Source organism: Montipora capricornis, chromosome 11 (assembly GCF_036669925.1).
Source record: "Montipora capricornis isolate CH-2021 chromosome 11, ASM3666992v2, whole genome shotgun sequence".
Lineage (NCBI taxonomy): Eukaryota > Metazoa > Cnidaria > Anthozoa > Scleractinia > Acroporidae > Montipora > Montipora capricornis.
In genome coordinates, this window is record NC_090893.1 from 42,324,344 (window position 1) to 42,349,092 (window position 24,749).

The window sequence follows — 24,749 nt, forward strand, 5'->3', positions numbered from 1 at the left end:
GGACACTTGAGATGATTTAAATCATCAATGTGGGCAGCCTGCTTAAGGGAGACATGGTTAAAAGATTTATCTCCCAAGATCTTTTAATTATTTAAAAATGAGGCGATTGTTTTTAGACCCAATAAAACAAGTGCTGCAAGTTTTTTTGTACAGCTTTAAAAGCATTCCACAAAAAGGGTGTCCCTCAGGAATCCAAACAAAAGGTCCAAATTGTGAGAGGAGAACATAAGCATACATGTCAAGAAAAACAAGCTACCTTATTACATGAAATTTTCGCGACACGTTAATTTCGCGAATTTCGCGATTCAAAAAAAATCGCGAAATTTAAGTGACGCGAAAATTAAAAGTCGCGAAAATTAATTGACTCACATTATGTCAATAACTAAAACAGCGACTTTATTACGCTCGTTTATAACAATCATTGTGAGCTATTCTGTGGTAATGTTCTGGTCCTCTCCATCGCTACTGCTTTCCGTCTCTACTCCAGGTAGCACTTCTTTTGTACAATCCTCAAACTGTCCATTTACCGGCTCCTTGAGTGTGTCTCACTCAAAAACGCGAAATTAAAGTTAGTCAAAATGCAAAATTTTTGCAAAATCGCGAAATTAAGGTGTCGCGAAATATGCGAACCTCAAAATCGCGAAATTAACGTGTCGCGAAAATTTCATGTAATAAGGTATGTCACGTGCAGTCACTGGGTCCTTATATCTTATAAAGCACTTGCATACTGCAAGCAAGCAAGGAGGAGGTTTTATCGAATTAGTGAGATAATGTCACTGCACCTGATGTATTATCGACCATTTGATAGGTCACTAGGCAATATGAATTATTAATCATTTTTGAACATATTCAATTTTCTGGAAATTAAAGTAAACTCAACTCACACAAAGAACTCCCTTACATCTCATCCTCAGTCTGTGGGATGACAATAAAGACTTTAATCCTTTTCTTCCAACTTTTAGCCACCTGATTCATGTGCAATTAAATTATACACATGTATAAAAACAACATAGAACTGTAACAAGAAACCAATTATTATCATTATAAACCCAGCAGCAAGACAATAATATAGCTGTCCTAACAGCAACCCTTCCTTGCATGAGATATTGACATTGACCTAAGCAAAAAAATTAAAGTCCCCAAAGGCAATTCTCCACCCGATGGGACTGCCATTGGTGTCATTAGCGGCAACAGGCACCACGCAAAGTGACCTGTTCTGATCATGACTTTGGTGAGTCTAATTTTCCTACTACCCTCACCTTCTCTAAACTTGTAACTTATTGAATTAATCCAATCAACGAATATACGCCATCTTCATGAACCATTCACGATGGTACATTTCCCTATGGCATACCACATAATTCATTATAAAGAGAATTCTAAAATACATGTACCTTTGTGATAATAATTTACATGTAATTTATAATTCTTTTGCTCTTGATTTACCAACAAGTTTTAATCAACAGTACATGGCTACTCAACTTTGAAAGGTAGTGAAAAGAAAGCTGGTACAGGATTTGAACCCATGAGTGTGCAACGTACCTCACTGTGCATTACTCTTTCAGGCCTGCCCTAATACAAAGCAGTTAACTGCTTTTTTTATGTTAACTAAAGTTGTTTGTTGTAATTAATATTTAACTATAACTGCGATCATGATCTTTCTAACTTTTAGTTCACCTGAATTCCACAGTTAAATATTAGAAGTTTCCTTATGATAATAATTTATTGTGAAATTTCTTATATTATTCTAATTAAAAATACTAATTTAAAAGTTTGTTTTTGATATCTATAGATGTCAGATTTTAGACTTGAACCTGCTATGAAATTCTCATATAATCCTTGATCCTGCAACTAGCTTTCTATCATACATTCACCTATTACAAGATACAAATTAATGCGAACTTGCAAGTGTTCACCTGGCTGCTTGATAGCTCAGATGGTAGTAGAGCAAGTACTGCAGTGCACTCGCATAGTCATGGGTTTGAGTTTCTTAATTTGTGTCTCGATTTTTTCAGGCTTCTTTCGCAGCCTCTTCAACTTGTTTTCACAAAGAGACAGACTTAAGCATGGCTTGGTTTTCTAGTTCAATTTTTTGGTTTCCCTTGAAATCCATATACCGGTGATATTAAGTAGGAGTTACAGTGCAGTGCAAACCCAGTGAAATCTTCTAACCTTGATAAGATCTTTTTCAACTGTTTGATGATGAAATCGGCCAGGAACCCCAACCAAGGAATAGCCTCCACCCTCAACTACATCAGACAGGAATTCTGAGGGGAATGTTGTTATTCTTGATGCAAACAACCTTTTCTGCAAATAACACACAACCATCAATATTAAGTAAGTTAAGAAAGTAAGTTAAACAAAAGTATTGACTTCCCAAAGGTAGCACTTATTTATCGAAAAACAGCCAAAAGCTTTCTCCTCTGTTATTTAAAGATAATGAGTCTGGCCAAAGTTAATCACACGATAGTCTGATGCTCACGCAAACTGAGCCATCTGGTTGGCAGCTTCCAGAGAATTAGTACTTACAACTTATAAATGTATTTTTGTCTTTGTGACAGAGCCCTAAACTCGTGACCATGCAGACTTCTAACTGATGTAACAAACTGTTACATCTAAGTATGTTCAAGTTGCTGAGTGAGATCGCCTTTTAGATTAGCCACTGTGACTTGAATGGGCCAAACTCACTCCCCATACCAATAATGGGGAAAAAATTAAGTAATTAAAATCAAGGCATTGCTGGCCAGAAGTGTTACACTAAGGCTATGGAAGGGGGGGGGGGGGGGGGGGATCAATTCCAGCTGGCAAAACCCTGTTGTTAGCTCTGCCACGACCATTAGAGCAGCTTTGCAGGTGGTGCATGCTTTGACTCTTGGGCTCCAAAGCTACGATGGCTTCACCAGTAGTTTCCACAAGCTCTTGGCCAAGAGCAGACCTGCATTGAATACCTTGAAATTACTATCCTTGGGAGATGGCTTTGAAGCTCACCAAGAGCCCTCCAATTGCTTCTATAGGTAGGTCCTCCATAGTTGTGTCTTCATTTGTGAAAACTTTTATTTTACCACCAGTTGCCACAGCTTCATCCTCAATATGAATGAGCACATTGAATACTTCATGTGCTTCCCTCTACATTTGTGTTCTGAGCATTACATCCCTTTTGGCGATCTTAATGGTCAGTTCAGGTTTTTCGACAATCTCTGCAAAGTTGGTAGGTAAAGCACAAACTTAGGTGCGGAAATATATAAATCTGTGTAACTTAATGGCCATCAATTTTTGCAAATTGAAGCTGACCCTCAACTTGTCATTAATGAGTGGGTCATTTCCACTTCTGGCACAAAACCGTGTTGAGATCACATCAAGGACATTGTTAGATGAGTGGAGGCATTCATGCTCTTCTCTATGGTCCTTACCTCCATGATTGTCCCGCATCTTTGGCAATATTTGATGGCCCATACATTGCCTACTCTTCGGGCCTATTGTCAGTATGCTGGGTGAGTAAGCCCTCAAGGAGCATGCCACAGCCACCAAACCAAACATGTGCGACTTCAATGAACATCAGCATGTTCACCCTTAGCGAAAGAGCTCCCTCGGTCCTCTGAAGCTGTTGGCTCTTCTTCTGCAGGGCAAGTGCTTGTCTCCCTATTCCACATGCAAGCAATTGCATCGTTGCAGTGCCTGAGCTGCAACCTGCCTGCCATTGGGTACTTCCGGGCCCCAGATTACTTGCTATTTACAATGCTCACCCCCTGACCCTTGTGACAGGGTCAAATCTAGTTTTTTGTCGACCTCATACTCCCATTTGACCTGCACTCTGCTCCGTTAATTTTTGATTCAGTAGCTTCCATTGTGGAATTGGATTATTGTTCATAACTACAAGGTTCCCGAACTGGAACATTTTAGATGCCTTGGATGTGTGCAAGCATTTGGGTTTGCCTCTTCATCCCAAAAAGTGGGAGGTCCTTCAATGCCATTGGTTGTGTCTGGCATCCATTTGGAGGTGTTGCGACAGTTTGTCGAATCTTGGGTGTCACGGCACTGGTGTAACAGCAAACACCTCCAGTCCTTGATCAGTCACCTGCAGCATGAGGCTAAGGTTGTGTGTCCTGGCAGGACATTTATTAGATGAAAAATACATGTATGCTGTACTGTAGATCTGCTCAGATGCTTTCCAAGTAGAGATCACCCAATATGCTTGACTAGGGAGTTCAAGTTAGATTTACAATGGTGGTGTCAGTTTCTCTTGGAATGGGACAAGGTGACCTTCTGGCTGCTTCCCAGTTTGTTGCCTGCTTGACCCAGAAGACACCCCTGATACTATTAGGGCAGTTGGTTATGGGGCATACTACGACACTCAGTGGTTCAATGGTTCATGGACCAGTGAGCAAATGCCCCGTTTGATTGCTTACAAGAAGGTGTGACAGTCTCCTGTGGTCATTGCAGTGCACATTTAGGGAGTGGCGTGGTCCAACAATGAGGCTGTCATGTCCATTCTATTTAGGGTCTCGGATGTTGAGGGAACCCTAACAGATGCACTTAGAGCAACATTTTCTGACATCTGCTGCTTGTTTTCATATCACGTTTGCTGCTCAGCACTTCCCAGGAGTTCAGAAATCTATACCTGATGCATTGTCTCACTTTAATTGGTAGGCGTTGGGGCTGTTTAACTCCAAATGCATTACCATCTACATTCCCTGTCCCAGCTTGACTCCTCACCATCTTGACTTCTCCTCTCTTGAAATGTACTTTGAGGTGGGAATGTCGCAGCTGACTTGACAGTTCTCCCAAAGCTTTGTGCTTACATGTCCAAATTAAAGCTTCCAAAAGGGATCCTTTCCTTAAAGGATGTGAACTGTTCAGGCCACTGCATGTTCAGGGTTGCCTGCACCCTGGGATACTTTGGGTTCTTATGATTGGCAGAGTTAACTCCAGCAAAGCCATCCAGGTATTCTCTGGTGCTCCACTTAGAGATGGGGGATGTGGAAGTTGACTCAGTTGATGGTTCACCCCAGGCTTCGTGCTTACATGTCCAAATCAAAACTTCCAAACGGATCTTTTCCATAAAGGGTGATCTAGCCACATTTGGAGGCCCCAGCCACCTTTGTATGTGGTGTAAGCAGTCCTTGCCTACCTTGTATGGAGAGGCAATGCTACTGGTCCATTCTTTTTACTGCAATCTGGTTTGCCTTTGACTTTATTGCTACATATGTCTTGGTTGTGTCACATATTAGAGGGTGCAGGTATCCCTGGGAACTTCTCCAGTCACAGTTTTTGTATAGGAGCAGCAACAGTAGCAGCGAGGAATGGTATTCCAGATCACATGATTCAGAGGCTAGGGCAGTGGTCTAGCAATGGGTATCAACCAATTATTCGCAGCATGTTGTGTGGCTTCTGCTGGTATGTTAAATTTGGTTAAATGTAATTTAACTAAGTAAACCACCACGAGCTTAGCAGTCAAGCACTCCACAAGCTTAGCGGTCAAGCAGTTCATAAGCTTAGTGGTCAAGCGGTTTACAAGCTTAGTGGCCAAGCGGTACACAAGCTTAGCGGTCAAGTGGTTCATAACCTTAGCGGTCAAGCGGTTCTAAAGCTTAGCGGTTAAGCAGTTCACAAGCTTAGCGGTCAGGCGGACCACAAGTTAAGTGGTCAAGCGGTCAAAATCTTGGCAGTCAAATGGCCCACAAGCTTAGCGGGCATCCAGCGGTCAATCCCATAAGTGAAGGCTCACATGGTACGTGGTAGCTTTCTACACTGCTAGGACCTGCAAGTTCTTCGTCGATCATCTGTGCAGTTGTCTGTGGAGTGCTTCATTTAGCGTCTTTTCGTTGTTTTTTGAATTTTGAAGCAGGGTGTTTTTTCTTGTATCCTTTTTTCTTTCAATTTTTCAAGGCATGCGTATTGTCACGTTCTTTCAGGATGCAAACCACAAACAACAGCTTGTCTATGATGTCTTCTCTGGTTACTGCGTCGTCGCGGTCTGGAAGCGATTCTACACCAGCTCCTCCAGTTAACACTCCAGCTTCACCACCAAGTCAACTTGTTTCTCTGCAGGACAACAACTCTTTAGCACAGGCTATTTCAAGAGCTCTCACAGAATCGCTATCTCCATGGCGGGAATACAAACATGGCCACGACATCTAGTCCTCTCTCCTCAGCTTCGAGTTCAACACAGTCTCCGGCACTCCCTGCTCTACCTCCCAGTCTTCAGGTACGCTTGTTGTGCCCTCGTTTATTTCAACTTATAACTCATTTGGCGGCCCTTCAGTTGTCTCTGTTCTTCCCCCTCATGTCCTCCGCCAACTTTCCTGTAGTGGTCAGGGGCTCTTGTGGTGGCGCAACGGGATCTGAGTCCTACACATTTCCAAACCTCAACACAGCATTTGTGGTGGGTCCTGGCTATGCTTCAGTCCCGTATAAACTTGTTCCTAAAATTACAACAGGGCTTTTTGTAGACTTGGCTGATCTTCTTCCAGAAAATATTCAAGCCCAAGAAATCGAGCCCTAAGCGTTTTTGGAGGGAAAACTGGTGGTATCAGAGTCCAAGTAATGAGTCATCAAAATAGCGGACATCGTCACCTGGATAGAAGCCTTCACAATCTTTTCTACATGTATGATTATGTGCCACACCTTCCCCTCTCACTGGAAAGATTTAAACTAGTACAAGTTATTCATTATTCAGACAGCAGGGCGTTTCTGTGACAAACCATGGCTCCACTACGATATTGCCTTCAGAAAAGAAGCCGCAGCCTCAGGTTCAACCGACTGGTCTCCCATGCACCCAGACCTCTACAATTTTGACACCAGATGTCCGGCCATCATTTCAGCTGCTTCAGGCTCCTCCATTTCCCCTGCCTCGTCACTAACAGAGCCTCTGGCGTCTTTGGTCACTCCTGTGAATGCCATGGGGATCGACCACCATCACATCCACTGCCCTCACCGCTCTGCACACAGGGAACGGTCCCGCTCCCCGTCGCTAGGCCACCTCTAGCCAATTCAGCTGTGCATAGTTTTGATTTCGTTCTTGTTGGTTCCCATGATAACTTTTCAGCGTTAGGGCAGCTGTGTTCTCATTTTGTTTTACCTTCTCAGCAGCAGGGTCTGACTAGTTCCAGTTATTCGTCGTGTTCTCCAGTCGTGTGTCCTATAAGACCGGTTTCTTAGCTTACTCCCATAAACGGGGATAGATTCCAGCATGAACTCTGTCATCATCCTAACCCAGAGAAAGTTTGCATACATGGTTCAAGGCCTCCGTGATGGTTTTCACCTAGGCTTCAACTACAGTACTTCCTTGAAGTACTTGAAGGGCTCATGGCCGGGTTGCAGGGATTTGGCAGCCATGGGGGCAGTATTCTATCTAGGGGCTGGCTGGCCACAGTGGAAGCCCATGGGTTTCCCAGGCACCCAACTTCCACTTAAGAGAGGCAGTTGTTTAAGTTTGGTTAAATGTAATTTAAGCTCAAGTGGTCCACAAGCTTGGTGGTCAAGCTTAGAGGGGGAGAGGTTCACAAGCTTAGCAGTCAAGCGTTTCATAAGCTTAGTGGTCAAGCGGTTCACAAGCTCAGCGGTACAGCGGTTCACAAGCTTTGCGGTCAAGCGGTCCACAAGTTAAGCGGTCAAGTGGTCTACAAGTGTAGCGGTCAAGCGGCCCACGAGCTTAGCGGGCATCCAGTGGCCAATCCCATAAGTGCAGGCTCACATGGTACGTAGTAACTTTGTACACTGCTAGGACCTGCGACTTCTTTGTCGAGCGTTTGAGCAGTGGTCTGTGGAGCGGTTCATTTAGCGTCTTCCCCCCACCCCCCCCCCCCCCCATTTTTCTTCCTTCCACTGTTTCATCAGTGTGACGGGTGCCTGGAATGGGGGTTCATGGCTGGGTTGCGGGGATTTGCCAGCCATGGGGGCAGTATTCTATCTAGGGGCTGGCTGGCCACAGTGGAAGCCAATAAGTATCCCAGGCACCCGAGCGAGGGAGTTGGTTAATGTGTTTGCGTGTGGTGCCTGGTGGTGTTTGGAGTACGGGGTTCCGCTTTCGAAGGCTCACCATGTCTGCCCCTCCTCGTGTGTGGACATGTGCATCCTGCATAAGTCTGTTGGGCACCTTACCCCATGCTCACGTTGCCGATGAGTTTAAACATTACAGTGTACAGTGTATTTCCTGTAATTATAAAATAATTATGATATAGGGTAATTGCTTATCTAGTGGGGCCGAGTCTAGTTCAATAAATAGACTGTACATATCTAAGTATACATTTCTGTCTGCCTGAGCTATTTTAACTTTGATCTGGACTATCGCTATCACATAATACGTTTGAGAATACGCTCGAGACAAAAGACTGTTCAAAAAGTAACCAGCAGTTTGTGTTACAGTGAAAATTTCATCAGTTGTAGCATACAAGAGTAACAAGAATACATGACACTAAAATTTACTGTTACAGTTGTTACAAGGATCGGAATTATCTGGAAAGTTCGCAAATTTCAATGTCACGCAATCTAATGTTTCAAGAATTTTCTAGAACTGTGACTCATCAGTTTTAAAATAATTTGTGACTCGTAAGTTTAAAAATAGAGTTTATTGTAGTAGCTGTAAATATTAACGGTAGTATGGTAACTTTTGAAAACTTCTGGACTCTCTTCAGATAGCTATATATCAAGCGGCTCTCTAGTCAGTTGGTTGTGGTTGTGATTCGGGACTTCGTTCCCTGTATGTGATTTCCAAGTGATATTGTGGATTCTGACATTCTGTTGTCAAGCCTAGAGTTGGTTTCCGTGGAGTGCGATACTGTGAAAGAAGTCTTTAGGAGATTTCGTCAAAGAGAAGGAGAGTACTTTGCCTGTGGTCATATAGGCGTAGAGAAGTATTGAGTTAATTGTATGTAGAGAGATTGCACTAACAGTAGTCGCTAGCTCGAGTTAAGCTGTCTCCCGTTGTTTACAGTTAAATAAATTGCGTTTCGTGGAAATAACGAGGTTATTATCTTTCTGCCGGTAATTAGTTACCATAACACAGTAACTTCAACATTAATTTTAGGAAATCCACTTCCGGTATGCAACTTCCAAAACTTACAACACAATTTCTTTTGGAGAAAACAACTCATTCATAACTTTTACAGTAATTTCTTATGGACAACAAATTTAAAAAAAAGTATTGCCAAATAATATTTTTTATATCTATGGCCTTGTATCACTACATAAAATCTCTTCTTTCTTTTTCTTCCTGTCTAAAACTTACCACATTCTTAAACCACCACAGCAATGAGCGAGATGTAATTTTTGTCACGTCAGTCACAGGGTAGTTGACTGGAGAAGCAGCAGTCCAGATATGACAATGCAGAGCTGGAACTTTACCAGGGTGGCCTTCCCAAAATAACATACCCTGAAATACATTTAATAGACAAGAACCAAGTCTTGAGAGGGTCACTCAGAGATTTTCCTCTGTCTAACACCAGACAATTTTACTCGTTAATGGGCCGCAAAGGGTTAAGAGCATCTACACTCTGTATAAGTACTAAAAGAACTTTGTCTCCTTTTATTAGCCCATTGCCTCCTATGAGGGACCCCCTGGGGACAAAAGGACGAACAAAATCTATGTCTGTTAAAAATCTACTACATGTAATTATTAATATTGTCCCCTTTAGTTAACTCCTCCCCTCCTACATGTACATGGAAGAGAGCCACCTTTGAATTTCTAAGAGAGAGAGTGAAAGTGGTGAAAATCCCAAAGAGTTGTTGCCCTGACGTTTTTATGAAAATACTTTGTTTGTAAGACCTGCAAGGCTGCAACATCAGTATTTAACCCTTCACCTCCTGAGAGTGACACTTAAAAGATGCCAGACAATTCTACTCATCAATGGGAGCTGCTTCAGGGGTGAATAAGAGCTAAGTTGCCATACAAAAAATAAATAAATATAAAGAAAGGAAAGGAACTTTATTAAGTGTCTAGTCTTCTGGTGCTGGAGCACTTGATTGGGGATACTCTTAACTGAAATCAGTAAATTTACACAAATTAAATCAAGTGTTGATCTTAATTTAGAGGAGAGGAGATTAAACCAGAGTACATGTACCCAGAGAAAAACCTCTCTGAGCGGAGTAGAGAACCAACAAACTCAACCCAGATACTGCAACGCCAAGTCTAGGGATTGAACCCGGGCCACATTAGCGGGAAGCAAGCACTCTAAGCACTACGTACACCATCCCTGCATCCGAAAATGTTATGCTTATATATTTGGTTATGACTTGAACAAATACAATGAAAGTAATAATTATTTAAGATCATTACACAAAATAAATAATTATTATAAAGTCCTTCTATGTAATTTTCTTGAATATAATAAGAAACCCATAAGGGTTGAAACGTGTAATGCCCCCTTGTGTTCTGGGAAACAAGCTTTCGAATATTCAATTTGTCAAGTACCATATTTGGAACAACAAGAGCAAGGGGTTTCCAAATAATATGGTACTTAGCACTGAAACATTCAACCAATCAGTTCGCACTGGATATTCGGAAGCTGTGAACGTGCGTTACACGTTTCAACCCTTATGGGTTTCTGATATAATATTATTAGGATCATACCCTATCCAGGTTGAATGTGGCCAGAGTCCAATTTTTCATAAAACTGTTTGGTTTTAAGCTTTCCAATAGCTGAATGAGACTCCCCTCGAGCCTAGAAGAGGGAGCATCTGTGCGAAAAAGGAAGACAACCTGTGACAACCAGTACTTATAAAGCAAATACCGGTAATAATTATAATAATGACTCAACTGCAGAAATAGCACTTATATACTGACAATGCTCCAGCTTCAAATCCCAACCTGACCACAAATGAGTTGCACTCATTTTGTTCAGGTCATAAATTTAAAGCCACAACACTTTGTAAATAGCCAGCTAATCACCCCATTTCAATTGTGTTTTACATCTTTGTTTACAACTACCAGAATTGTCTCTTCCTAGACAAAGCCCCAGAAGCCATAAGGAAGACTATGATGTTACTTGTTTTACTTTTTGTGTCAGCCTTTATTCACCAATATTCATCTTGCCTTCGGCAAATAATAACAATCAGTGTTAAATAACTAATCAATAAAAAATAATAAACATAAAGAAACCCATGCTTCTTGCCAGCTTGATTATGGTGTCAAATAATTTACTGGAAGCTTTGTTCCATATTTTACAAGGAGCTTCTAAATCAGAAGGTTACAGAGATGTGTACAGTGTAGAGTACATGTATATATTGTTAGTACTGTAATAGGATTAACACAAACTAATCAAACTGAAACACTTTTAGATTGATTTATATAAGCCACATTATGACCAGGTGATAATTTTAAGTGGCTACTGTCCCCTTCCCCTCACGTCTTCCTCCACCCTCCCTTCCCTCTACAACCTTCCACACGCACACATTGGCATGCATCAACCCTGGTTTCAGGGATAATCTTGTGAGCATTCATGAATTTTGGATCTGAAAACTTGATCATGATGATGACGATGATGATGTTGATGGCGACAACGATGATGATGATAATGAAGGTGATGATCGACGGTGATGCTGTTGTTATTGTTGTTGTTGTTGTTGTTGTTGTTGTTGATAATAACTGATGATGACGATGATGGTGACGATGCCGATGATAATGATGACGATGGTGGTGATAAAAACGATGATGATCCAACATCACAACAAGAGCTTGTTCTAATTAGGAAAAGACAGTAAATCTAATCAAGGCAAAGCTGAACAAATCAAATAATCTATAGAATCGTAAAAAACGCGTACTTGGGTCTCGGTAAAGCACACAGAAAGGCCAACTGGATGAGGCGTTCTTCGCGTGAGTGTCTAGTTCTCCTTTTGACATTATAAACAACTCGTTCACAGAGGCATCATTCCAAGATTCTGAAAAAGCAGATCTCATTCACCACTATCTGATAAGTACACGATGGGTTTCAAATCATTCAATTTTTTACCTGTTCTTTTACCGCTTAAAAACACGACGCCAAGACATATTACCATGGTAAATAATAACAAGTTATTGGCCGCCATGATGGCTTTGTGGCCGCCAGCTTGAGTGGAAACTGGACACAAAGGTAGATCCCAGTCCGCTACCGGTTTTCAAGATGGTGGACAAAAGCACAAAATTTTTCTGTCTAGTGTATACCATACTTGTTATTGGAACTTGCATTCCAAGGATGGCTTCAAAGATAAACATAGCCTTTTCAGCGCACCATTTCAATATGTTATCTTGTAAAGTCTTCGATATTATATCGCTCGCCTGGTGGCAATATTCGCGATTCAAGGGTATTGGACACGCGTCGTGTGCGGTTAATTATTTATGGTTTTGCTGACTTATTTTGCGGTATCCGCCATCTTCCTCACGCGTTAGCGAATCGTTAATGTTTTGTGCCTGCAATTAGGGAGTGATGTCTTTCGAGTTAGCGTCTTTGAGTGAAAGATCTTCAAGGCAACAACAATCATGACGCTTTCTGTGCGTTAAATCAAGGGGGCAAGCACTCTATCAAAATATTGTTCCCGTCGTCATCTCAACCACGAAAAGGTCATCGCTCCGGCGATTTTAAAAGCGTTTACTTCTCCTACAAGATCCGATTGCAAACTTCAAGATTAGTTACTTCAAGGACGTCGATAAAGAAGCTCATTCATCGAGACTACACTCACGGTAGTTTTCTTTCATTTGTGGACTTACGTCTCAAAGCTATGCGCTCGACTCAGTTGTTTTAAGTGACACAGGAAATTAACAAGTCTTGCTGTAATATAAAAACTTTGTCACAATAGGCAAGAGAAGAGGGACTTTTCGCGTTTAGTCTTCTCGCATCCAACATGTCCGCAGATTGCGGCTACAAATGTCTAAAATTCATGGTAGTTTTCTTCAATTTGCTGTTTTGGCTAGCTGGATGCACCCTGTTTGGTTTGGGGATTTGGTTGCTGAGTAGCAAAGGAGAAGTTGCTGGAGATTACACGAAGATCAGTGGATCTATCAACTACAAGTCTGCACCGATCTTGTGTGTTGTCATTGGCGCAATTACCATTGTCGTTGCTTTTCTAGCTTGCTGTGGCGCAATCAAAGAGAGCCAATGTATGCTTGGCTCCTATTTTGCATTCATTGCCATTATATTTGCTCTGGAGATCACAGCGCTGGTACTAACTTACGTGTATAGGGAAGAAATTGAGAAGAACTTGCGAGGCGACATAAAGCAAACTCTAAACCGATATAGAGACGATAATCATGATTCTGTGACCAGGGCGATTGATGAAATCCAGACGAGTTTTAAGTGTTGTGGGAATGATAAATACAGTGACTGGTTCAACACAAGATGGGGGAGAAGACATGAAGGTTCTGTTCCAAAGAGCTGCTGCAGAGACCCTTCTGATGAGTCTTGTAACAAGCATGTGACCAAAGATGCTACAAAGATTTACACCAAGGGGTGCTACAATTTTGTTCGAAAATATCTGCTTAATAACCTGCACGTCATAAGTGGCTTTGGTATTTGGATTGCTGTGATACAAATAATGGGGATGATCTTTGGAATGTGCCTGTGTTGTCAGATACGACATGAATTTGACATTTATGTATGACGGCTTTTAATGGTTCGTGTACATACCTAATTGACTGCTTCCTTTGCAAGCTCTTTAAAGCCAATATTACTTAAACAAACACAGCAAAATGTTAAACAGTGGCATCTGTGAGGAGCAATACCCAGGGTTCGCACAGATTTTTGGTTGCAAATTTAAGACTTTTTCCAGACTTTTTCCAAAATGCTAATTCTTTTTCCAGACCCAAGTTTAGTATAATTATATAGTTTGTCCCACGATGCACTGTGAACATACAGTAACCACGAAGCAGTGCTGGCTGGATTTTGAATCTAAAAATTATGGGATGTTGCATCAGTTTCCCCATCGACTCCTACCCCCCCCCCCCCCCCCACCCCACCCCACCCCTTGATGAATGAAATCATCCAGCATCAGCCAGAGCAAAATCTTCTTAGCCTCAGTCCGAGGAGTCAATAGGTAAAGGTGACATTGTAGTTTATGAGTAGATGTAGTGGTTATTAACCCATTGAGCACAAAATCACTTCCCATTGATGAGTAAAATCTTCTGGCATTAGAGTAATGTCATCTTCTTTAAGTCTCGCTTTTGGAGTCAATGGGTTAAACTTCCTTTGTGGGAATTAGGGAGGATTACTGTAATTACACAATTCAAGATCTCAGATCAAAAGAGGTCATTTTGCAGTGATCTTTCTTATGGACAGTAGTGGGGCTAGAGATTACCAGTCTTACAGTGTTCATACTCTTATTAATAAGAGTTCTTCAAATCCCATGACTTTCCATGACATTTTCCATGACTTTCTCCAGTTTTCCATGACCTAAAGTTTAGCTGCCAGTTTCGAAAATTGTCAAAATCGTCCTTGTTTTAGGGGTATTTTCTTACATAACTCGTCTGCATTTTATTTTGTCCTTGCTTCCACTTCTGCAATAATTTTAATACGTACCACACGTACCTAACTATAATTTTCTACGACTTTCCATGACCGACAATTAAATTCTTTCCAGACTTTCCAGGCCTGAAAACTGAAATACACTGTACTTCGATTCCATGACCCGTACAAACCCTGTCTTGATACAAACCATCTCACATTGTTTTTTAATTTTATTTTAATTCACTGTTTACGTCTGGTGCTATACTACTTCCTTGGTCAAGGGACCTCAGAGGAAAGGAGTGACTACGATACTGTAGTCTTTTACTTTTCTGGCTTCCGTTGACTGCGGAGGGCTTCAGATGAAATGATAATAATTATTATTCATGATGAAGGGAGAAAAAGTGACCCTTCATAAGTGAATGGTGAATTTTTACCTTGCACAGATTTTTTTAGTGTTAACAATTTTAAATGGTCTCTAAAGTTCTTAGGGTCAAAAGAATTTGGACAGTTTGTACAGCCCTTACATGTACATGTACATGAACATGCTGTCACCCCTACTTGGGATGTGGAGCAACAGACTGTCTTGTCAAAGTCAACATGGAATTATACAGGCAATTGTTTCTTGGTTTATTGTTTTTACAGTCAAGCTATGACCAGAATCCGCGAGACTAAAAAGAACACCCAAATTCCTCTTTGGAGTTTCTGAGATTTGAAAGGAATCTTTAAGATTTTTCCGAAAGTTAGTACGAAAAATGCACAATAACTGAAAAATAATTTTTCATCAAAAGTTCAAAACTGGCATGCAGAATAATTTGAACATTCAGTTCAAATTTCAAAACTACTGGTTACGCGTGACGTAGCTTGACTGTAAGTCAACAGTGGTAAATATTACTCAGAAATATGTATTCAAAATGTAAGTTATAATTGTACCAAGGTGTTCTTATAACTTTTGATCACAATAATATTAATAATTATAATTATTATTATTATTATTATTATTATTATTATTATTATTATTATTATTATTATTATTATTATTAGGAAAACTATTCAGTAGAGTAAAAAAAACCATAGCAAATGAATTAATTATTTGGGGAACTTGTCAGATTTTTTGATTTAAGATAACAAAAAGGTGGGAATAAAATTTCCAAGTGTCTAGAATTGTAATAAAACAATAAATGCAAATTCAAAGTGAAAAATTAATAATTTTGTTGTGTTCAAGTGAAATGGAAATGATACTTGCAGTTGGTCAGGATATTGATGTTATGAACCTTAAAAGGGGCTGTCACATCATTGCTTCTTGTTACAGTCACCACTACAAGGAGGGGAGGGGGGTGGGGTTTCTTTTACAGAAATACACTGCATAGGGTAAAATTATAAATTTTGAAATAAAAACTGACAAAGAGAAAAACACTGCAAACACTGGCCTTTATTGTTCATTTTTTCGTCACACTAAGTCTTGATCTGCCACTATACCCTTAACACAGCAACTTCGCATCAATGAAACACAGTGTCAATTTGATGGAATGGCCCAAAGACATCCATTTTAAAGTAACACAATTACGTGTAAAAACTCTCACAAGCAAACCTAAAATGCATTCAGACTACCACGATAATGTGTTCTAATAAAGCTAGAATCTTCAAAATGAAGAAATGTAATGTTAAGTCCCCCACCCCACCAAGCAAAGTACAAACAGTGTTTCCGAAAGTTAAATGTCAGAAGACGTAAATTAATCTTAGCTACTTAAAGTCCTTGAATGCTGTACAAGGCTGTCTTTGGAAGGACAGTCTCCTGAAACTTGGGAAAACAGTGATGTTACCCCATTTTATTCTAATTAATTCAAACAATCAAGAGTGAGTGAAAACTCAATGGTCACTTCCAAGGCAGGAAGTCCGCAAATCACGGACTTCCAGATCATCCATGCATGCTCAGAAATTCGAAACAACAGTGGTTTTCAACGGTTACAAAAATGGACCTTGCTACAACTGTGCATACATTGGAAGTGGCCAGAGTCTGTGTTCTTGGTGCTACGCAAAAGAAAAGCGGACTCTAAGGACGCGATTGACTTGTCATATAATTATGCAGAATAAAACCACAGGTGCAAAGACACATTTGATGTTCAATATCCACCAATATCATCCACCAAAACTGATCATCAAACTAACCCTACTTAGCTGAACTACACCAATGTAGTAAGACTGTTTTGAAGTACCGGTACATGTACCTCTGCTATTGTCAAGGCTTGGACATAAGATGATTGAAGAAACTGTCCTTATTACGTGTCATTTGAGGCATAGTACCTTGACAAAACTTGCTGGAGTTAAAAGTATTTCTGTCCAATGCAAACTCACCCTTACAAATCCTCTGCCATCAAGAAATAAACATGTGGATCCTCCTCAAGTTTTCTTTTCAATTTACCGTTTTTTTGTACCTGTTTCCAAAAACCTTCTTCACAAAATATACTTTCATCACTGACACTAATTATTATTACGTTTTCCTTTTACACTTATAAGCTGGTGTAATTACGATTAAATCCTTAATACCACGAAAATGACCTACATGTATCAAAAAAATCCTTACAATCATGTTGGATTATCAAACTGTTACTGATTATGTTTTCAAATAATGCTTATCTTTATTCTTACAATATAATTATTATGATAAATTTCAATTGAGCTCTAATAAATTATAATAATAATAATACTCTGTGTTAAAAATAAGCTGTTATCATACAAAAGAAAGTTTTAATTCACTCTTTTACCCAACCCTCCACAACTGATAACATTTGTTGCAGACAGACCAGTCATACAAACTGTGTAACAGATTCAGATGTGTTTTCATGATGTACTGTTAGGTTTTGACAGCAAGAGGAACACCACGGCAGGGCTTGTAAGGACCTTCCCTTGGTACCATCTTGATACAGTCTAAATGAAGCAAAAATTTGCTGATCAGAAGTTAAGGATGACATCACTTACAGCTGAGGACGTATCTCCTACAGTTTATAGTGGAGCTCCAGCAGCCCAAAGGACCGCCAAGCAGAGCACCATACTCATAGGAACCCATGAGGCGCTTTTTTCTCATGGTAATCATGGCTAGTGGCATTGCTTGTGGGCGTGTGCACACAACAAAGTTGCCCAATAATTTAATAATATCCTGATCATAATCAATATGCCCAACATGGTGTCCATTTACAGCGTACATCTTTGATATTGGACATCCATGTTATGGTCAATTGACACCTGTCAAAACAAGGTATCCGCTGACCAGTATCACATGACTACATCATGGGTTTAGAGCTGTTTTTTAAGTTGACCGCTGCCCAGGTACTGGGTTTCGATTGGATCGAAGGTTCAAACCAGGTTAACTTATTGTAAGAATAAATAACCCAGGAGCTCTGATTTTAGGCTTGGCTAAATCTATATAATTGTTGTCAATGAAGAGGTTAGTTTCTAATTAAGGAAATGTGGTGCTCCATTGGTGGGGACCGAAACTGAAAAAATAATATGATATTTTATCAAACAAGTTGATGTAAGTAAACTAACCACCGTAAGAAAGAATTGCCAGTGGATCATTTTTCGAGCATTAATATTATTAGTCCTTCATCTAAGTGAAATGTCTTAACTGAATAATTATTTTGAAAGCACCAAAACCCACAGCCAAGGTATTACCCCCGGTAAATTAATAAAGCCCGGGCCAAACATTGAACTTCACACGAGACAAACCAATGGTAGTTTGGGTTGATCCAAATTGATTTGGGTGGACCCAAATTAAGAATGTTGAGTCAAGAGTCAAACTTAACATCAACCAAATGCAAAAGTAAAAATATACATTATCACACAATTTTTTTAATAAGGAGATAAGTCGACTAATGATCTGAGAAGTGCGATGTTTGCCCCAGACTCGATCTTCACACGTCCTATCCATCTGAGGCAGATGGATAAAATGTGTTGGTTGATCCAAAATAATACAGTTCTTCAAACTTAATTTAGTCAAACATCAGACTTATCACGAACTTAATTTGTTCTATTTTTAGTCTGTCTCATGTGAAGTTTGACGTTTGGCCTGTGCCTATTTTATTAATTTCATTAATCACTGAGACTAAATGAACAGTGATCTAGTGTAACATTCTGCTTGAAAAAATCTATCAGCAAATGCGTGGTTTATAGTGGAATGCACCCTGGTATCAAGACAGTCCACAGATACCTCATTTAAATAACCTGAACGAACCCAACACCTTAATTGCTGGACCACACAGCCTCCAGAGTCCTTGAGAAAACATATGTCCGAACAATTGTCACCAGTTAACTTTAGTAACTATGTCTGTATAGTCTTACTGTGAATCCAGTATTATCTTACCAATAATGGGGCAGACGGAGACACAGAGTGTACAACCAGTGCAATCTTTTGTCACATGTGGCAAATGAGTTTGGGGATCAAAGGTGATGGCTTGGTAACCACAGTCATTGCAGGTCATGTAACATTTGCCACAGTTTATACACAAGTCTTCATCAATAACAGCCACCACTTGCTGCCTGTTGTCAAGGTCACCATAGGTACCAATGCGATCCAGCGCCACTCCAACAACATCCTGGGACAATAACGAACACCAAAGATTACTATTTTATGTGCAAGTCACCACTATCATCTACAATATAATTTATATAATGTGTAACAATTACAGATACATGTACATGGTAATCTCAAGTTAGTCTGAAGTACATGTAGTTAACGAGAAATAAACTTTTAAATTAGTTAACAATTAGTTAAATTGCCTAACTAATCTGACTATCATTATGATAGAGATGCTCATCCTAAGATGTTTGGATTTGCATGGGTTCTACAAAAATGTTGCTATCTGCAGACAATGCATACATGTAGTGTTCCATGATAAGGGTACAAGGTTATTGCAAGAAACATTATTGTACTAAATTTTGGTACTGTATGCGTATACACCATATGCCACTACCTAATTTTGAAAGACTTAACTGATTAGAGTGTAATGTGAAGTGCTAGTTTTGTACCCCATATGAACCATGTGATCATTAGCCCTATTAAGTCTGTTGAAATTATAAAGTGCTACACGGCCAACGTTTGTCAAAACATAACCCTTCCTAATTTTGAAAGTATGGTTTTCAAAACTTTTCAGTTGCCCTCGTTACTGCAACTGAGCAATACAATAACTTATGTTCTGAATTTAGGTAGTAATGAGTAAACTGCAAGATATTAGTTTATACTTTTAAGTTAATTAAGGAGCACTTTAATCTATGCATGACTAAATTGCCTATGAAGTTCAGCTCATGCTGTTTCAAAGTGATGTTGCAAGAGCTGCCTCAGGCTGTCCGCAAAGAGTACAATGTATGACCATGCATTCCTTTTCTCTTGTCTCCCTCTCAGTAGTTCATTATGTTGACATAGAGTACTAATAATAATTTATTGGTAAGAAACGAATCATTAATTTTGTCCAATTCTACAGATAATTGCCAAGTTTATGAGGCCGTTATTGTAGGCACACACTTTCAAGTCACCTAACTACTCTTAATGTTGTTTGAATTAAGCACACTTTGAACACAAACTTTATAAAATTTTAAAAGGAGACAGGGGCAAATCCAGGATTTTTCTTAGGAGGGGGTGAACCACTAAAGAATAACGTAGCTGACTGAGGGGAGGGGGGTGCACCCTCTGCACATTCCCCCTAGATCCACCCCTGGGGGACATAGTTTTTTAGTGGACCTAGATGTTGTTAACCCTTTAAGCCCCGAGGGGTCCCGTATGACAAGTAAACCATCTGGCATTAGACAATAAAATCTATAAGTGCCACTATTGGGAGTACATGTAAAAGGGCTATGGGATATCGTAAGGGACATACCGGTAGCTGCGGTGTGATTGTTTGGCCTGGTATTAGAGTTGGAGGGGTGCAGTGGTTTCAATAAAATTTTAAGCTGAGAGTAACTGACTGTATCAAAAAGTGGCCTAATGGCCACTTTCTCTTGGGGTGTCTTTGGGCATTCCATGTTTAAAAGAATGTTCCCAAATGCAAATTTGATTATCATGTTTAGACAACTTCATGCTGCCATTGTCCAAATGAGTCTTACCGGTAATCGTCAGGTTCAAAGGAGGGTAAAAATGTACCAGTATGTTAGCTGTTGTCTCTGGGTGAATTAAGTAGCCAATAATTATACTCTGAGATACATAATTATACTACCACAAACTACTGTCACAATGAAATCTGAGATTAAAAACTTTCCTCTATGCAAGATAATTTGAAACGCTCTCATTGCGTGGCATTCATAGTGCAGACAGCTGGACCTGGGGTTTGTTTCTCAAAGATCCCAACATTTCTCAGGTGTATTTCGCGTCATGGTGATATAATTATAATGTTAATATAAAACACTTTGTATCTTCAAAAGGAAAACGTTTCCAGTTTCATGCTTGAACCCCAGGGACTTTTGAGACACAGGTCCCTGGTTTGTTTCAGTTTATACCATGCTACTGCTGACTAGCATGTATTAATAAAAATAATTCTCTTTAAACAATAACTGTGTTTAGAGTGGTGAGATGCTAGATAGAGAATCTTGTGGCAATTAGAACCCAAGATAATCACCTTGACTGGTGGAACCGGCTTGTCAGGTTTAAAAGCTGGTCTGACTGTCTCTGGTTCAAACTCTTTACTCAACAAAATAATCTTCTCCTTGTGCTTTGCCACAAGACTTTCTTTTTCCATCAGATATGGTCCAAAGTTGGGAAGAGACTGCAAGAAAGTTTCAAAAAATAATTAATTCAATGTTTGGGGTCTTTGGTTTCATGTTTCGTCTTTTTTTGTCAGGAGCCGTTCAACTAAATTCTGTGTAGCTTGACAAAAATGACAGTAAAGATCAGTTGCACAATCCAGGGGCTCAATGAGTACCAACCACACAAAACCGAAATGTAAGAAAAGCGAATCTAGTTCAAACCTGACAAGATAACAAAACTAATATTACTCCATCCATCAAGACCTGATAGTTACTTTTTTCTTTTGCGAATTTTAGTACCTATGAAAATTTTTCTTAGTGCTATTTTAATGGCGCAACGCGTCACAAGGAGTCCATTGCATAAAAATTTTTCGCTTGCGTTATAACCCAGAAAGGGCTGAGATCTTCAAGACAACAGCATTTAATAATTACACACAATATGCTCTTCAAGTTTTGCCTCAATAATTGTCATTCCTTCCCACAGCCTCCACTTGTTCAGAGAATGAACAAGACTTATAGGGCCTTGTCTTTTGAAACCTCCCATATCCAACCCTTGCATTCTCACTGAAAATCAAGTGTTATTGATACAAATGCTAATTTCAAGTTTTAGAGAAATAGATTCCCCTCTAGCGCATTAGCACACTGTATTATGACATTGAATAGAAATCTCAAAACAAAGTATTTGCATGAATACAATAGCATCAAAATCACCCACACCTTTCCAACAAGGTCAGCTATTGTTGGAACAAGTTTTCCTTTCTGATGTTTTGGTGTGGGAGGACTCTGGCCAGTCCACTCTGAAAACGCTTGAATAGTTTGGAGATACAATAAGCATTTCAGTCCCGATGCGTAATCATCAATCAGGGTAAAGTCCTGGTTCTGCACAGCACTTGATATCTGTATAAAGGAAGAGTACTACCGTATACTTGACTACAAGTTGTTGAAAGTAGCATCTACAAATACATGTTCACGGAGGAATGGAAAAGGATGTTAATAATCATGTTAACTCCAGTAGACAAAATTAAATGCTTAAATGCATCAATAATGACTTAAAGATACTTGGGAAAAAAACTCTGATCACCCCTGACAGGAATCTAGCCTACGTGTATGACATTTGGATTACTACACTGTAGTTCACTAGATGCTATACCACTGAGCTACAGCTAGACAACTTAAGGTTGTGGCAGGTAGGCCATAAATTACAATAGTGGACAAAAGTCATTGGGAAGGTGTGACACACCACTGCAAAATATAATAATGGTCATTCCCTAATTTTCCTGTGAGATAAAAGGTTACTGGTAACCTCTCCATACTTCCCCCCATCCCCTAATCCAATGTTGGGTTACTAGAACTCACTGGGGAGCTGGGTAGCTTCTAGCTTTTATCTTTGCCCTGAAAGAACAACGAGTCCAACTGGTCTAGATCTGCAGGCTCTACAAAGTCAAGCACCTCAATTTTACATGTACAAGTACATAGATAGACGGAAAGATGTAATGTGCCCATGGGAAGGATAGGATACAAGTTTCTTGGCAACGTAGCTGAATGCATAAAGCATCTGACCAGTGTTACAGAGGTCATGGGCTCAAATCCTGCCTAGGACTCAGATTTTTCAGCTGCCCCTTTTCCCATTGCCAAGAAACTTGTATCCTACACTTCCCAAGGGTGTACTACACCATTCCATCTACATGTATTCATGGCTTGCACAGTACTTTCGCCACTTTGTCAACATTCGTATAGGAGAGAAGGCTGGGCCAATACTATAAGACATTGTTTGTGAGTGCATGTCCAATGTCCAGAGGTACTTGGCTTGTCTACTGGTCCAGGTTTTTCCAGGGAACTATTAAAATGCCAATATTGGTCAATCATTAATTTAATATTGTTTTCATCAGTCTATTCCGTAAGTCAGCAGATGTGATGCAATCTACTAGCAGTTCTGTTCTGCTCCTGACCATGTTGGGAGCCTCATATTGACCAATTCTGCCTTTAGAAACCTAATTTTGATGGCTGGTTGAGGGAGCAGATAAATGCCTGATAATAAACCTCCTGGCAATGGTTCACTTGTGGACAGAAACCATTTACAACAGTGCAACAACTAGTCTATACCTGTACAGCAGATGCACCACAATGAAGGAACTGTAACACTGCTTCGGCACTGTCTGCCCCACCTGAAGCTAGGATTGGAAATCCGGGCAGAGCTTTGCCAATTGCAGACACAGCACGTAATGCAATTGGACGAATTGCATTTCCAGACACACCTCCATATGTTGTTTTTCTTTCCTTGCCAACAGACGGCCAAGCAGTACTGTTTGGGTACAGGCCCATCAAACCAGACACTGTGTTGGTTGCGGTCACTCCATCAGCAAAACCTAAAATCAGTAATAAATTCACCTTTTGATTTAAAATGGTAAGCTTTTAAAGAGTCAAGGGCAAGCACAGCCCCATCATTTAATACTGGGATGTGCCCTCACTTTCACACTGTTTGAACGGCTTGCGTTAAATGTAAAGGTTGCGTCCTCACTTGAGCTATCGCGATAAAAGTAGACAGCACACTTGTTTGAAACAGGATAGGAGCTCAGCCAAACTACAATACTGTAAAACGTAAACTATAACGGATTCTCTGTTCGCTTGCTTTGTATTTAAAAAAGTGAGCAATTGGTCTGAACATGATGATAATCAAGCAATATGTGTTGGAGAGTTTCTAGAAGGCCAAATAACTATAAATACTATGTGGGGTGTAAGGGAATATGCCTTTGAGTTCTCAAGGTGCTTAAAGATGTGCGAGGCCCTGTCAGTTTCCAAGTGAATCCTACTGTGTATTTTAAAATACTGGGTAGTCTCTCAGAGAAAGCAAGGAGCATAGCCTGTGCACAAAAATTTGGTCCATTGAGGATATTAGGGTCTTCCACACTAAAACGAAAAGTTTATTGGGCCTCTAGCTGGTAAGGATGTTTTTTAGCCCAAGTTCCGTAGTGTAGCAGTTACTATATTATAGCTGCCTATTGTTTAGTATTGAAGCGGTGTCCATTGTGTTAAAGTCTGAGCTGCTACCATGGCTCAAGTATCCTTCTTTCATTCAGGAGAGGACAACATTGAGTACAAGGTCAGTTAAACTGCAGAACCTATAATATTCAGTGGTTTCAATAAGTACCGACAACTAATGAACATGTAAGCTATAAAATAACTCAGGGAAGTCGTGAATAATTGTTAATTATAATGCTAGCACAGGTGTATTAAAGGCTAATTGCCACTAATAATTGAAAAATCACTAAAACATCAATAAACATTAAGAAATTCAACTGGCAAGAGACAACCAGTGAGTTACTAAATTAATACCAAATTTTACAAAACACGATAGAGCTGAATTCAGGATCATCAAAAACAAATCCACCCAATGCTTAGAGACTTAGTAAGATTTAAACCTCTCGTCTGGCATAAGACAAAATAATAAACTAGTATCACTTGTGCTCCTGAGAAGAAATGGCTTACACAGACAAACTCTTTCACACTTGTGAAAGTGTGCAACACCTTTCAACAACTTATGAGTTTATGTTCAGTATGAGCCAAGGATTACAGTGATGTACATGAGAATTTAAGAAACGGCACTATTTC

At 39.9% G+C, this 24,749-nt stretch overlaps 3 protein-coding genes across 4 annotated transcripts in view; 1 reads left to right on the forward strand and 2 right to left on the reverse strand.

Annotated features, from left to right (window-relative positions):
* Positions 1–12,055, reverse strand: part of LOC138024820 (uncharacterized) — a 53,174-nt gene extending 41,119 nt beyond the window's left edge. Inside the window, exons 1-6 of the mRNA XM_068871996.1 lie at positions 11,946–12,055; positions 11,758–11,874; positions 10,568–10,674; positions 9,227–9,370; positions 2,173–2,307; positions 902–966 (exon numbers count right to left, since the gene is read on the reverse strand). Of these exons, the coding sequence (XP_068728097.1) occupies positions 902–966; positions 2,173–2,307; positions 9,227–9,370; positions 10,568–10,674; positions 11,758–11,874; positions 11,946–12,021 (644 nt within the window). The 5' untranslated portion in view covers positions 12,022–12,055. The remainder of the gene's footprint in view (positions 1–901; positions 967–2,172; positions 2,308–9,226; positions 9,371–10,567; positions 10,675–11,757; positions 11,875–11,945) is intronic.
* A 619-nt stretch (positions 12,056–12,674) lies between these two features.
* Positions 12,675–13,695, forward strand: LOC138024821 (tetraspanin-9-like). The gene has a single exon (XM_068871997.1). It carries the CDS (start codon positions 12,814–12,816, stop codon positions 13,567–13,569), a length of 756 nt encoding a protein of 251 aa, XP_068728098.1. The 5' UTR covers positions 12,675–12,813; the 3' UTR covers positions 13,570–13,695.
* Positions 13,696–15,822: 2,127 nt separating this feature from the next.
* The window catches only part of LOC138024819 (dihydropyrimidine dehydrogenase [NADP(+)]-like), a 48,814-nt gene continuing 39,887 nt past the window's right edge, over positions 15,823–24,749 (reverse strand). For both annotated transcript variants that reach the window (XM_068871993.1, XM_068871994.1), the window contains exons 21-25: positions 23,244–23,506; positions 21,858–22,037; positions 21,014–21,160; positions 18,769–19,000; positions 15,823–17,336 (exon numbers count right to left, since the gene is read on the reverse strand). In XM_068871993.1, coding sequence (XP_068728094.1) covers positions 17,263–17,336; positions 18,769–19,000; positions 21,014–21,160; positions 21,858–22,037; positions 23,244–23,506 — 896 coding nt within the window. In that variant the 3' untranslated portion in view covers positions 15,823–17,262. The remainder of the gene's footprint in view (positions 17,337–18,768; positions 19,001–21,013; positions 21,161–21,857; positions 22,038–23,243; positions 23,507–24,749) is intronic.

Bases quoted from the DNA above. Each gene is read 5' to 3' on its own strand.
- LOC138024821 (XM_068871997.1), top strand. From the start codon at position 12,814: ATGTCCGCAGATTGCGGCTACAAATGTCTAAAATTCATGGTAGTTTTC.